Source organism: Rattus norvegicus, chromosome 2, assembly GCF_036323735.1.
Source record: "Rattus norvegicus strain BN/NHsdMcwi chromosome 2, GRCr8, whole genome shotgun sequence".
Lineage (NCBI taxonomy): Eukaryota > Metazoa > Chordata > Mammalia > Rodentia > Muridae > Rattus > Rattus norvegicus.
In genome coordinates, this window is record NC_086020.1 from 156,056,621 (window position 1) to 156,070,498 (window position 13,878).

At 44.9% G+C, this 13,878-nt stretch overlaps 1 protein-coding gene across 3 annotated transcripts in view; it reads left to right on the top strand.

Moving 5' to 3' along the window:
- Ppm1l (protein phosphatase, Mg2+/Mn2+ dependent, 1L) overlaps window positions 1–13,878 on the top strand; it is a 272,767-nt gene that overhangs the window by 180,016 nt on the left and 78,873 nt on the right. The window contains exon 1 of one of the 3 annotated variants that reach the window (XM_017590865.3): window positions 4,547–4,752. Coding sequence (XP_017446354.1) covers window positions 4,720–4,752 — 33 coding nt within the window. The 5' untranslated portion in view covers window positions 4,547–4,719. 3 annotated transcript variants of the gene reach the window in all.

Sequence of the window (13,878 nt, forward strand, 5' to 3'; positions counted from 1 at the left end):
GGGGAGTGCCCACCCATTTCGTAGCAGGGAAAGGTTCATTTTAACCTGACTCTTTTGTCATTTCAAAGGAGATGTTTAAAACTAGAATATTTCAGTTTAAAACTAGAATATTCGGGGTTGGGGATTTAGCTCAGTGGTAGAGCGCTTGCCTAGCAAGCACAAGGCCCTGGGTTCTGTCCCCAGCTCCGGAAAAAAAAAAGAAAAAAAAAAAAAAAAAACTAGAATATTTACCAGTTTGATTTCCTTAGCCCACAGTTTCTTTTCAGACCTTTTTCTGAAAAGGGCTGTTTGTGACCCTTTTTTGAAAAGGGCTTTAACAGATGTGTTGTGATTCTATGTGTTGTGGCCTGTGGTGTGGACAGAGGAACCTGCAAAGAGGCAGCAATGAGGGGTGAAGGCAAAATGAAAACGGTTGTGAAACAGGAAGGCAAGTGTTTGCTGGGGCCTAAGTTTGTTTTAAATGCAGATTCTTTACAATAAATCCATGTTAAGGATAAGGTCAGGAACTATTTTCTCTTATGACAACACATAGAAAGTTGCTGATTTGTTTGGGAGAGAGTAGTACCTACTCCCCCACCCCCACCCCTACCCCCACCCCCTACATGTTCTTCTGGCTTCATGGCTGCTGCCTAACACTAATGGCACAGATCCATGTTGAACCTTCCTACCTGTAAAATTACCAAGTCTGTGTTCTCCTGGCTCCAGTTTTCCCACACTTTAAAAATCACACTGACATAGCTGGCTGACACCCCCTGCCCCTGTTCCCTCTTGCCCCTCAGACTCCCCCCGCTGCCTGTGACCCTCCTAAGCATATTTAGCTCTTGGCACAGCCTGGCTCTCTTGGGAAGCCTAAGGCCACTCAGGCTAGGTTCCTTGGTTGTTTCTCCTGAAAGAGCATCCTTACTTCAGTTAGCATGTGGTCCCTTGTCTCTCCGATAACCCAACAGCACTCTTGGAGTAGGCATGGCACCCCTCCCCCATTACGTATCCCCAGCACGGAACACAGTGCTCCTTGGCACATGCAGGAGGCCATCCTAGCCCTGGACTGTGCACTGACCTAGCCAGCTGTCGTTTTATGAGCTGGCAGTTTGTATCTTTTCTTTCTAAGGCTACAACCAGTTTGCCTATTGAGAGCTAAGGATGCGTCACTTGGAGTTCACATAAGCAGGTGTGTTCACTGCTGAAATTACAGCTTTTCCGTGCAATTAGGTATCCTTTTCTTCTTCTTTTTTCTAAAAATAAGATGTCCTTTTGAGTTCTATGTGTAGTTAGACATTACTGCTGGTAATGTGGTAGTTACACATTGCCTGCTTCCGGTGCAGTGCTCTGGCTGACTTGGCAGAGGTGAGGGTGCCATGCCAGGGCCCATTCGAAAGGAAATCATAGTGTGGCCCAGGTGCTTGGCTGGAGGTCATTTTGTGGCCTGCTTAACCTAGCTTTTTAAGGGTTGCTTGATTGCCCACAAGCTGCTGGGAAGGGATGTCTGCCGTCTGGCGTCTCCTCTGACAGTCCGTTTGCTTCAGAGTGGGGAGGGTTCCATCTTTCTGAGGCTCAGCAAACCGCCAACTGTAAATGACAGAAAGAAGGAGCCTGTGGCACGGAGGCCCTGCAGCAATGTCAATGCATCCAGTCAGGTTTTGTAAGAGTTAGAAATATCACCGGTTGGCAGGATGTCTCAGTGGCTAAGGCAGGCTTGGCTAAGCCCAATGACTAAGTTCAAACCCCAGGCCCCACATGGTATCAGGGAAGGAGGAGAGCTCGGAAGGTTTCTCTGGGCACCTGACAGACTTGCATGCACACACACAGTGAGTGATATGGATAATTTAATAAAATAGTAATAAAAGAACAGCCTTTACTAGCCAGCCTGAGACCTAGGATATGCACAAGGGCTGTTGTGAAGGGTCTGGCACAACCTGAGGAATCTGACAGAATTTACCATAAAGCTCCATGATATCAAATTCAACTCTAGCAGGTGGGATCCAGAGCTCTCCCTCTCAAATACATAGCCCAAGTTAAAGCAGATTTGAATCAGGTATAGAGCAAACCCCGTGACTAATTTTAAAGGAGTCACCCCCTCCCCACTCAGTTGACAGTTGAAGAACCACCCCACAAAGATGCTGATCAAGGCCAGCTACCCAGTCCTGTAAAGAAAGCCAAGATCTTTCCCATGTGACCCCTCTGTGACCTTGAGATCTGGGTTCTAAAAGTAGGCTGTGTGTGTGTTCTGGGAAGAAAGCTAGTATTCACAAAACTTTTTAACAAGGTGAAATGTTAGACAAAAATAACTTTTAAATATTTGGAAGCATCCTCAGTATGAGCTCTGGTAGGCTCTGCAAACTGGCAGTCTGCATAGCACATCCCGTGTTATTAGACCCCAGGAAAGACACACTGTGACATGGCCTTTTTAAATCTTCCTGTGTGGTGTTCTCATATTTGCGCTCGAAGAACATTAAGCCTGGTTTCACAGTACCCTTCCCTGTGCCTCTGACATGCCTACTTGGATAGTTAGGGAAACTCGCACAGGTAAACGAGGAGAGAAGAAATATGGTGAAGCAGCCAGTCATTGAACTAGAAGTTCAGACAGGAAGGTGCTGTAGTCTAGAGACAACAGAAATGGCAATTTCTATGCAGAGTTTACCGCCTAAGAGGGACCCTGCTGTCCAGGGACCACCTGAAGATCTCACAGCGGATGTGGCTGAGTACATTCCTACCCAGGCCTGAGGTGCAACAAACCCCATTTACCGAGTTTGCTCGCTTTGGTAGCTTATCCTCCAACAAGCACCCTGGCAGGCTGGCCGGGGCCAGCGGTGGTGTGGAGCTGTTCGATCTCTGTGCTTTCCTCTCCACGAAGTTCAGCCTCAGAGTAGAGGCCGTTTCTTTCTTGACCTTGATGTCCCTTTATGTCCTATTCCTGGGACTTTGCCAGGGCGCATCTCTGCTGTGCCGTCTGCCTTTCTGTATGTAAAAAGATGCTGACCACCTTGCCCACTCTGAAACCGAACATTACTTTAACTCACAACAGCTCCTTAAAATATTTGATTTAAAATAAAATCTGTTGTTGCTTCATTTGTTGATTTTTCTTGAGGGCAGCATTCATTTAGTGGGGCGGGGTGGTTGCAGAAGTCAGTTCTCTGATTCTAATATGTCCCAGGGGTGCAACTCAGGTCATCAAGCTGGACGGACAGCAAACGCCTTTATGAGCTATCTCACTGAAGCTCCGAGAAAGACTTGATTTTTGATAGAGGAGAGTTTAGCAGTTAAAAAAAGAAAAGAAAAGAAGCAATAAGGCAGAATTTCAGTCAACAGAGAAAGATAAAAAAAATAAAAAAATGGTTGGGGGTGAGGGTGGGGATTCTCTTTGAATTAGTCATGAGACACTAAATTAAATTGTTACCAGTTCACTGATTAGAAAGTTCAACCTTTTTTATTCCATTTCATATAAAAGGACCCTAAACCTAATTCTGGCCTTGAAACCCTTCTTGAAGCCACATCAGTTTAGGAACATCAGCCCAACCCATCTGGAGCTTCCCTGACACTTTGGCCACCTCTGCTTCCTGGAGGTAGCTATTGGGGTAGCAGCCAAGCAGGACCCAGTAGGAGTCCTCTGGAATTGTTCCTATATAAATAGCAGTCTCAAGCCAAGAGTATTTTATGTATGTTCTGACTAAGACCTTCAGGGGCTGCTGTAGTGTCATAGCCTTAGAATGCTATCATTTTGATTAATAACTCACGAGGATTTTATAATTCGTTTGTAACAGTCCCATTGGCTTTCTCAGTCCTCTAGGGCATTTTCAGTAAGAATTATTTGTGGAACTTCCTAGACTATATTTGAGTAATACTTATGGAAGTTACTGTTTCCCCAAGCTCCATAGCCCAAGATTCAGAAATGGAAGGGAATTTAATAAGAAATAAACCACATAATTTTTGAAATAAAAATCCCCCATTTCTCCATAAATCAATATCATTGGATTTTTTTCCCCTATGGCTCTCGAGTGTGTAAAGTGTGAAACAATTTCTTCTTTATGTCTTCTGTATGACTGCAAAAAAGATAGGAATTTGCTCATCACAAAACATTTAGCCCAACAACTTTGGCTGAGTGCTGTTTCATGGCTCATTAGATTGGTGAGTGTTGGGCTGGTCGGCTGGCTGGATTTTTGCTGCCATCTCTTTAATTTAAAGGTGTATGTGTGCTCCTAAAACAAAATTAAGGGTAAGGATCATCAAAATGATGTGATATTTACTGTTGAATCCCTAACCTTTCCCTGGAGCATGTGCGGTAATTGAGGAGCAAAGAATTCATTCTTCATAACCTTGGTAGTAGAGAAATAACCTCAACTTCTTGATCTGTAAACAGGTTTTAAAAAATAATCCCAGAGGCTTAAGTGTAGGTTTTGATCAAAATAATAAGAGGAAATAACTATGGCTAGACAGTGTTTGATACATTGGCTAATTATATCTTAGAATAATTAGAGACCAGAAACCCGGAAAGTAGGGTGGTGTGGGTTTTGTAGATAAGACCAGCCATCTGGAGCTAGGAAGACACACGCCAGTGCGTGGGACTAGAGTTACATTTACATGCCCTGGCATGTTTCATGCTACCACATGAACCTGACTCATAGTAAATGTGAGTTAGCAGACTGATAAACTTATTAAAAGTTTATTTCATGAGGAATCCCAGGACTGTCCCCAGTGGTGTGTAACTTCGTGGTCGCCGCTTTAATGCTTAGATTAAAACTTGAGCCTCCACATCAGGTATGTTCTATAACTTTCTGTCTGCCACATGCTGGTTTCCCCCTATGCCATAACCATTGACTGGTATGCTCATGCCCGCAGCATTGGCTCTCCATAGCAACCTTAAATTGCCATCGGATTGAGATTTCTTTGTTGTGCTTCTGGTGAACACCTGGGTGCCATCTCTTGAAGGTTCCTCGTTTGTTTTCTTGAGGCAGAGTTACAACTTTAGGAGTACAAGATGGTCTCTCAAGGGCTCTTTCCTTAAATAACCTCTCTAGGTTAGAAGTAGCAAAGACTAAAAATGGCAAGAAGTGACAGTGTTGGCAGGCAGAGAAGAGAAATCACTCTTGCTTTTTGTCCTTGTCCTGGTGGGCAAGGGCATCGGCTCTGACTCTCTTCTAAAGTGCCTGGAGCCAAAGAACACCTGTCAAAAGTTAACGATATGTTACCGTAAGAAAGATGGATTCCAATGTGGACCTCAGAGAATTAATGTGCGGGCTCTGTGCTGGCTGCTGCCAAATGGACACACACACTCATGCACTCCCATTCAAGGGCAGGGAAACCTTGCCTGGAATGAAATATTGCTCATTTGCAGAGAGCGTAGGAAGCCCCAAGTGTGAGAAGTCCTGGGTGGATGTGTGTTATTGACATGAGCCAGCCGGGTGAAGGTGCCCGAAGCATCAGCCCCAAAGGGAAATGGCAGAGCCTCTGCCAAGAGTGGCTCAGAGGGAGACTACAGAGCTACAAGGACTATAGGACTCCTCGTCCTGAATGTATGTGTTGGTAGTGTGTGCAGTAAATGTTTATCACAGCTTTCTCTCCACCCCAGCCTCTCCCCAATTTGTGCCTGAAGACTTCTAGAGAAAGGACTCCTCCAAGATTAGCTCTCCCTGCCTCCTATAAACCCTTCCTCCATGTTTAGCAGTATGCACTAGTCCTCCTCCGTGTTCAGCTGGATGCAACCACCCCAGTTCCCTTCTCAACTGTGTACAATAATATGCTGAACTTCTGGGGTACAGAACTTTCTCAGGAGTTCAGCCCAGCTTTTCTAGGTGTCTGTTTCTTTTCTTCATTCCCTGCTGCCCTAGTCAGGTCTGCCCCTGTCAGGTCTGTCCATCCCTGGAACGGTGCCAGATGTAGCACCCCTCCCTCTTACCCCCTTGTTTTGGCACAGAATTTGAAGGGTTTATTTCCATGTCACTCTCTGCTTTGTCCTGGGCTACCTGGCCACCCTCCCTGGTTACCTTTTTCTCAAAGCCAACCCCTCTCAGCTCAATCTTTTCAGAATCGATTTCTCCTCTTATCTTCTTATGTTTTTCTTATGCCAAACTCGGTCGCTCGCTGAGAGTCTCATTGATCTGAGGGCCTGAGAGCCAGAGCTAACGTTTGCTCATGAGAACAGTGGTAAATGTACCATCACTCGTGCAAGATCAGCTCCTTTGCTTAAGACTCTGCTCTAGCTTCCTTTCCATTTCTGTGATGAAAACGCTCTGGCCAATGGCACATTAGTGGGAGAAAGGGTTCATTTCATCTTCAGGTTTATGGGCCATCATTAAAGGAAGCCAGGGCAGGGACTAGAGCAGAAGCTTGAAGCAAAAGCCTTAGGAGAAGCTGCGTGCTGCCTCACTCACAGGCTAGTACTTAACTAGCTTTTTATGTCATTTTATGTTATCTTTCTTTTTATGTATATGAGTGTTTTGTGTGCCTGGATGTCTGTGCTCTACATGTGTTCAGTGCCCACAGAAACTGGACAGGTCATGGGTTCCCCTGGGACTGGAGTTAGAGACAGTATGACCTGCCATGTAGGTGCTTAGACTCAAACCCAACCCAAGTCCTCTGGAAGAGCAGCCAGTGCTCCCAATTGCTAGAGTCTCCTCAGTCTCTTCAGCCCCCTCAGTAGCTGCCGCCCAGGGAACCGTGGCACCCATAGTCAAGGCAGTCCCTCACATACATACCAACAGCATTGTCTCACCCCACATCCGGCAAGTCTCTCAGATGACTCCAGTCTGCGTCGACACGACAGCTAAAGCTAACTAGAACAGACGTGGTATGCTAATGCTTTGGTCCAGCCTTAGATTTTATGTCCATTCACAGCACATAACAGAGGCCGCAGTGTTTGAGCTTAGGGGTCTATGAAGCCCAAGGATGACTGGGAAGGACTGTTATCGATTATCAGACTCTGAATTGTGCTTGGGGTTTTCTTCTTTTAAAATTATAGTGGTAGGTATATAGACTGACCTGATCGCTCTATGGTATGGCTAAGAGGAAGGATTTTATTGTAGATTTGAGAGAGAGAGAAGAAGGGAGGGAGAGGAAGAGAAGCGGAAAGGAGGGGAGGGAGGAAGGGAGAAAGAAAGAGAAGGGAGCAAGAGAAAAAACATACTGAAAGTAGCTGGGTTATAGCTGAGGAAAGGAAGCCAGTGGCTCTGGAGGGAGTTTCAGGTAGAGGAGGAGGCTAGAGGGGCTAGGAAGGGGCATGGACTTAGAAATGTATATATAGCAAGAACTTGAGATCCTGAGGGAGCCGGGAGCCCAGTATGAGCCTTGGTAGGCTAATAGGCACCACTGGTCGCGCTGCATTTCTTTTGCCAACTTTTAGAAAGTTCCGAGGAATGCTGGTTTTTCTCTGACTGTCAGGAATCCTCCTACATTGGGGGTTGAGTCCATTTCTGGGTATCTGGACTGCCTCTTGGAATTTGGGGAAATGGAGGTTCCTTTGGACCTGACAGATGGCAGGTATTTTCATAATTCAGATAAAAATGTCTGAAGCCTGTTTGGTTTGGTTTAAGTCTGCAACGGATGAGAACAGATGCTCCTTTGTAAATTCCAAGAGAAGAAAACACCGAGCAGTTTGAAGTCGGGTCTCACTGGAGAGCTTCTTGCTAATGGGGAGGCTATGGGCATTCTAGTCTGCACCATTTTATTCCACACCACTCACCGTTTCTTGAACGAGCATTTGCCGTCCTGGAAACTGCAGCCAGAGCCACTTAGCTGCCATGTGTTTTCCTGCAGAGCTTTGACTTTAGTCAAACCCCGCTCCTTGTGGAGGTTTTGGGATGGAGGTCGGAAGTGGTAGCGGCTGGTGTTCGCTAAGATGAGAGATGGGTGGGGAGGGTGAAGACTTTTATTAAACGCTGAACAGTTAGTGTGATGTGTAGCTTCAGCCTGCTCCGTTCTTTCAGCACAACCATCGGTACAGCTACCACTGCTAATTCCCTGCAGCATCCATCCGGGTCTGGAAAACTAAATTCACTTTCAGTGTTTCCCTTTCCCAGATGCCGCCATGCTTTGATCCCAGTGTGGGGCTGTCTTCCCTTGTAACAAAATCACCATGTAGACACTGTTATCTGTTTTAAAATGGGGTGTGTGTGTGTGTGTGTGTGTGTGTGTGTGTGTGTGAAATTTAGTTTCAGCAGCTCCCTACTCACTGTATAACCAAGTAGGAATTAATTTATCCTCTGTAAACCTGTTTCTTTGTCTTTAAAACCCATTATAGGTGTTGCGAGGGTGGAATAATGACATTTAAAATATTCAGGATAGTGCCGGCACAGAGAAATACTCTTACAGGATCTGGAAATTGCAGGAAAGTAAATGAACGTATTTTTAAGTCACCTGAACTCTTACTACTAAGATAACTGATGATACGCGTTACCATAACTCAACCAATTTCCCCTCACACACGGAATAAACTGTTCCGCAATCTCTGTTTTCCTGTGAACGTTTTCTCCTGTGGGCTATTCTTTCTTAACATTTTAACAACTGTGCTATATCCGAAGGGACCAGTAGTGGGCACAAGACACCCCAAGACTAAGCAGAGGAGATTTATGTCCCCAGAGATATAGAGAGGAGGCAGGTGGCTTCCAGCACCCACACAGCAGCTCAGAGCCCCCTCTAACCCAGGGCATCTGGTGCCCTCCTGGCTGCACACATGTTGTGCTCTTACAGACAGCCAGGCATGTGTAGGGAGGGAGTGAAGTCCTGAGCAAATGAAGCTCCGAGTCACCCATGTCAAGGAGCAAGGCCACAACCCCAGTGAAACTGGCAAAGCCTCCTCTAGGAAAGGCAAACCTTCCTCTGGTCTGAGGAGGAAGGATTTACTACTGTGTGTAAAAATTAGCAAATGCAGCTTCCTCCTGGGTGTTTGGGCCTCAGACTGCTCATCCACAGACATCTCCCGCTGAGACTCCCTAATTCCTTCCTCTTGGTGACTCTGATAAACATTTTGAGGTTCCTGGTTGTTGTAGGTGTGGCTCGTCCGTCAAAATGGGCACATTCCACCTGACTCTGTGTGTGTGTGTGTGTGTGTGTGTGTGTGTGTGTGTGTGTGTGTGTGTGTGTGTCCTTGCTGCCCCTACTCAGATTTCCATGGCCAAGCCATGCTGGGTGTGGCAGATGTGATGTGTGCTTAAACACACATGCATTTGCAGGCATGCATGAGCACACACACTCAACATGCATAAAAAGTATCTTTTCGGGGTAAATTTATGATTATCTTATTTAGTTTCTCTTATGCTTAAGTAATTCTAAAGTAACTTTAATCCTTTTTAAATTACTGAGCAAAGCATTAGTATCATCATGACTTTTTCCAAACAAGAATTGCTTTTTCCCACCGTCCCTCCTCCCCCTCCCCTTCTCCTCCAGCTCTCGCCCTTCCACCCCTAGTTTTCTCTCTTCTGCTTTCACACATGTGATGAACAACACATTCACACGCAAGGCTACACAGTCACCTTTGAATGTTACTGTTTTTTATTCCTAGAAAACAACTCCCAGGTAAAAGGTGTGAAGAACCTTCAGATTTCCATGTGTTTGTGCCGTGTCCATCCATAAGCGATCTGACTTATTCTTCAGCCAGTGTGGAGGGCTGTCCTCCCGTCCCCTGGTTTAGCATGCACCTTTCCCACCATTTCTTATTGGTCTCTCTGTGACCTCACACTCACTCCCTTCTAGATCCCTTTTCCCACCCTCCAGGAAGTGCCTCTTACCTCACAGTTTGACTTGGCGAGTCCAGCATTTCTGAGCATTCCTTCCACATTTCCTTTCCCATTTTAATACCTCTCCCAGAGGCTGCTCAGCACCTACCATGGCTCATGTACTAAATAAGCTTGTTGACTTATCTCAGGTTCCCTGACTTTTTTATTGCTGTATAAATGTTGTTCTTCCTTCCAGTCCTGCACATGCAGTTTGGGCACACATCAACACTGCAGGTTCCATTATGCAAGAGTTTGTTGTTTCTCCCAGCGATATCAAGTACAATCCTGTCTTCCTCATTGACAGCTAATGAGTTAGAACTGCCTGATTGGCAGGCCCCCTTTTAAAGATGAATTCCTTCTACCGTAAAACACACTTTACACCTCCACAATTTTAATCCGTGTCAATTATTTCTTAAGGAATACACCACTGTGATAGTGAGTGGGTTTTAGCCCAGTGAATGGGATCAGCACTCTCCGTGCTCAGTTCCCAGAGTTTAGGTCCTTAGTCCTTCTGCGCCCTTTTGGTTGCTGTTTCTCCACTCACTGGGTTCCTTTTATACCTGCTCTATCCTTTTCTTGTCTTGGTGGTACAGTGAGGAAGCAGGCCTTTCCTGAGCTGCCCTAAGGAGTCAGCTTCTTTCACTCCAGTTCTTCTAGAAGATACCGTCTGCCCAGGTCCTGTTGGAGGGAATCTGACTTTCCTTCCACTTCCTGCAGTGCGGCTTCCCCACCACCGCCCAGACTAAGTCTGACAACCTACTCAAGCCCAAACTTGTATGCCTAGGAAGACCTCCAAAGACAACCATAGCTGGGACATTCAGTCCTGGGGCACATTCTGACTCTAAATGGGTCCCCTAGCAGATCCAAGCCGAGGGCCAAAAAAGGAAATGAAACAGTAGAGAGAAAATGGTTGTGGAGAGGAAGGTGTGAAAGAAGTGTCATGAACAGCTTGATGTGAAACATTTCATCTGCTGCTTGGCTGGCATGGGATTGGATGTAAACTGTTACTCTTCAAAAAAAAGGTATTAACGATGACTGAAGACTAGGTACATTCTGGTCCCCAGTAGAAGACCAGACTCCTCTTCTGTATCTAGAACTGTGAGCAAAAGGATCATCACTATCAACGAATTCTCTCCCAAAGCTGTCCCAAAGTACCCAGTGCACGCATGCTGTCAAGGTATTAAGCTTCTGCCATACAAATTCTGAAGCAGATGCTGTTAGACCATGGCAGCGTGTAAGATCCAGTGCTAGTTTCCACCAGACTGAGTGACTAAGCTCCCTGCACATAGACAAGTAGTTGGAAAGCTGGCAGGTTCTCTGAGAAGTGCCCATGGAAGTTAGATTGGGCAGCACTAACCGTGCAGCAGAGCCCGTGAGCCTAATGTAATGACAGGAAGAACCGCACCAAACCTGTCTACTTCCCCTGGGTGTTTTTATGGGGGAAGAATGACCGAGGCATGGATCGCTTGGGAAAGTACTGTATAAATGAGAAACTATTTTATTGTCTCTAAAATGGTTATAAGTCATAAGAGTGGGCAAGTTAGGGTCTGCACTTCCAAGAACGCCTGCCACTGATTGAAGAATAGGTCAGTGGGGGCCAGAGGGATGGCTCGGGGGTTAGGAGTACTCACTGCTCTTGTAGGCTCCAGTCTCGGTGCCTACATAGTGACTCACAGTCATCCATATCTCCAGTTCCGGGGCATCCAATGCTTTCTCGTGACCGCGTCCAGCACTAAGTATGCATGGCGCATATACATACGTGCAGGCAAAATACCTAGCCACATAAAGTAAATAAATCTAGAATGAAAATTAAGAATATGTAAGTAATCCCACATTTGAATTTTTTGAGTTCAATTTTAGAATGTCAGTGAAATTTTTTAATTTAAACTATTCTTTGGATTTTCTTTTATTTCTGAGATCGTTCTGGTCTCATTTAAAACTATGCTTTGAACATAAGCTCCTGCTTGAACAGAAGGGTTAGCTGCAATGTGAATCCATTTAAAGTGTCACTGTGTATAAAGGGGGTCCTTGAAGTTTCATAACAGAATCTAATATTTGCAGAGAGTTGTCTCCTGTTTCCGTTGTGAATCTTCAGCAAGAGCTTTGTGTGCGAAACTACAGAATTGAAATGCCAAAGTGTAGCCCTGATGCCACAGACACGGAAATGCTTGAGACCTGCAGTATGATTGTAATTAGGAAAGTAAATTTCATTTTAAACACCATGAGGAGGCACAACTGGGAAGAAATAATGTGGTGTGCTTTCAGTAATGAAGAATAGATCAATATTTTAAAATGTGATAAATTATAGAGCCCTTTCCCGTGTCTCATAAATATTCCAACAAGCACATTGTTACAGACAGATGTTGCCCTGAGTAGCAGGGTAGTTAGTGCATTTAAATATAGTTATTCTGCAGTGTCAGCACGTTGCTGTCTAATGTCAGGAGAAAGTTGCTATTAAACTCTAGAATTCAATGTGTTATGCTAATGTGCTGCCGAGTCCCTTTACATTTTATGGAATAATTTTATTTGTTCTGCACTTGCTGGCTGGCAGAGAAAGTGAGCTCTACTTGGTGATATTTTGAAGCTGTAACATCATCAGCATCCGATTTCGGGAATCCAACTTGTAAATCTGGAAATCAGTGTTGGACGCTGTCGTTAGCTGCTCTCTGGGCCCAAATCACAGCTTGCCCACCACCTCCCAGTATAGCTTCTCAAAAGCCAGTTGTCATCGTCCACAGTAAGTTGTGGAAACATTTATGAAGGATGCTATGAAAGCTACAAGGAAATACAATTTAAATGACAATAGTCGTGAAAATGGAAACAATCCTGAAATACAGGCAGCAGGAAGCATCTTTTCAATTGGGGCGTATCCTTTCCTGTGTCCTCATACTCAGTATGTGCACGTGTGTATACTTTACACGTGAAGGATAGGCCGTGTCTGGTGTTTAACAGCTTTGCTTGTAACCTCATCAGCACTTCATGATTTCTTCCTTGCCCGTATAGCACCTGCTGTATGATTTCCAAAGAATATAGATCCCCTTATTCTATGAAGAAACACCCTGGCCTTCTTCTGATTCACACACACACACACACACACTGGGTTTTATTTTAAAGGACACATATTTCATTTCTGTTATCAATTAACAGAAAGTGCACGCACTATGGAACAGTTGAATTTAACTAAATGAAACTGTTAGCAACTGGGTCTGGTGGCACACACCTTTGATCCCAGTGCTTATGAGACAGAGACAGAGAGATCTCGTGAGCTTAAGGCCATCCTTGTCTACACAGCAAGTTCCAGGCCAGCCAGCGATGTCTGGAAAGATCCTGTCACAAAACAAATGAACCAGATTACCTCACATGGTTATCCTTTTAGTGATGTCCTCATCACACACAGCCTCCGTACTCTGCAGTTTTCAGAATATAATGCATCATTATTGCTTGTGATCACCATTTTTATTAGCTCTGTTGAAATGTATCTCTCCACTCTAATAGGAAAATCATTAAAAACAGTGCCCCCCACTCCCTCTCTGACTACTCAGCCTCTGATAACCTGTGTTCTAGTTCTAGGAAATCTACTTTTTTTTTAAAGATTTATTTATTTATATTATGTATGTGAGTGGGCTGGAAATCTACTTAATGTTATATATTTGAGATTGTGTTTCATATGAATCTTAGGAAAAATGTCTTTGATACTTTGGGTAGGGCTTGCATTGAACTTATAGATCACTGTAGGGCATGTTTCTGGCACTCTAGTGGCTAGACTCCAGCACGTTTACCGCTATTAGGGCTTGCACTGACCTGTGGATCACAGTGTGTAGGAATTGCATTGAACCTGTGGATCACAGTGTGTAGGGATGGCATTGACCTGTGGATCACAGTGTGTAGGGATTGCACTGAACCTGTGGGTCACATTATGTAGGGATGGCATTGAACCTATGGATCACAGTGTGTAGGGATTGCATTGAACCTGTGGATCACAGTGTGTAGGGATTGCATTGAACCTATGGATCATTGTGTAGGGATTGCATTGAACCTATAGATCACTGTGTGTAGGGATTGCATTGACCTGTGGATCACAGTGTGTAGGAATTGCATTGAACCTATGGATCACAGTGGGTAATAGTAATCTTCTAGTCCATGAACATAGGGGGTTTTCATTTAAGGCATGTAG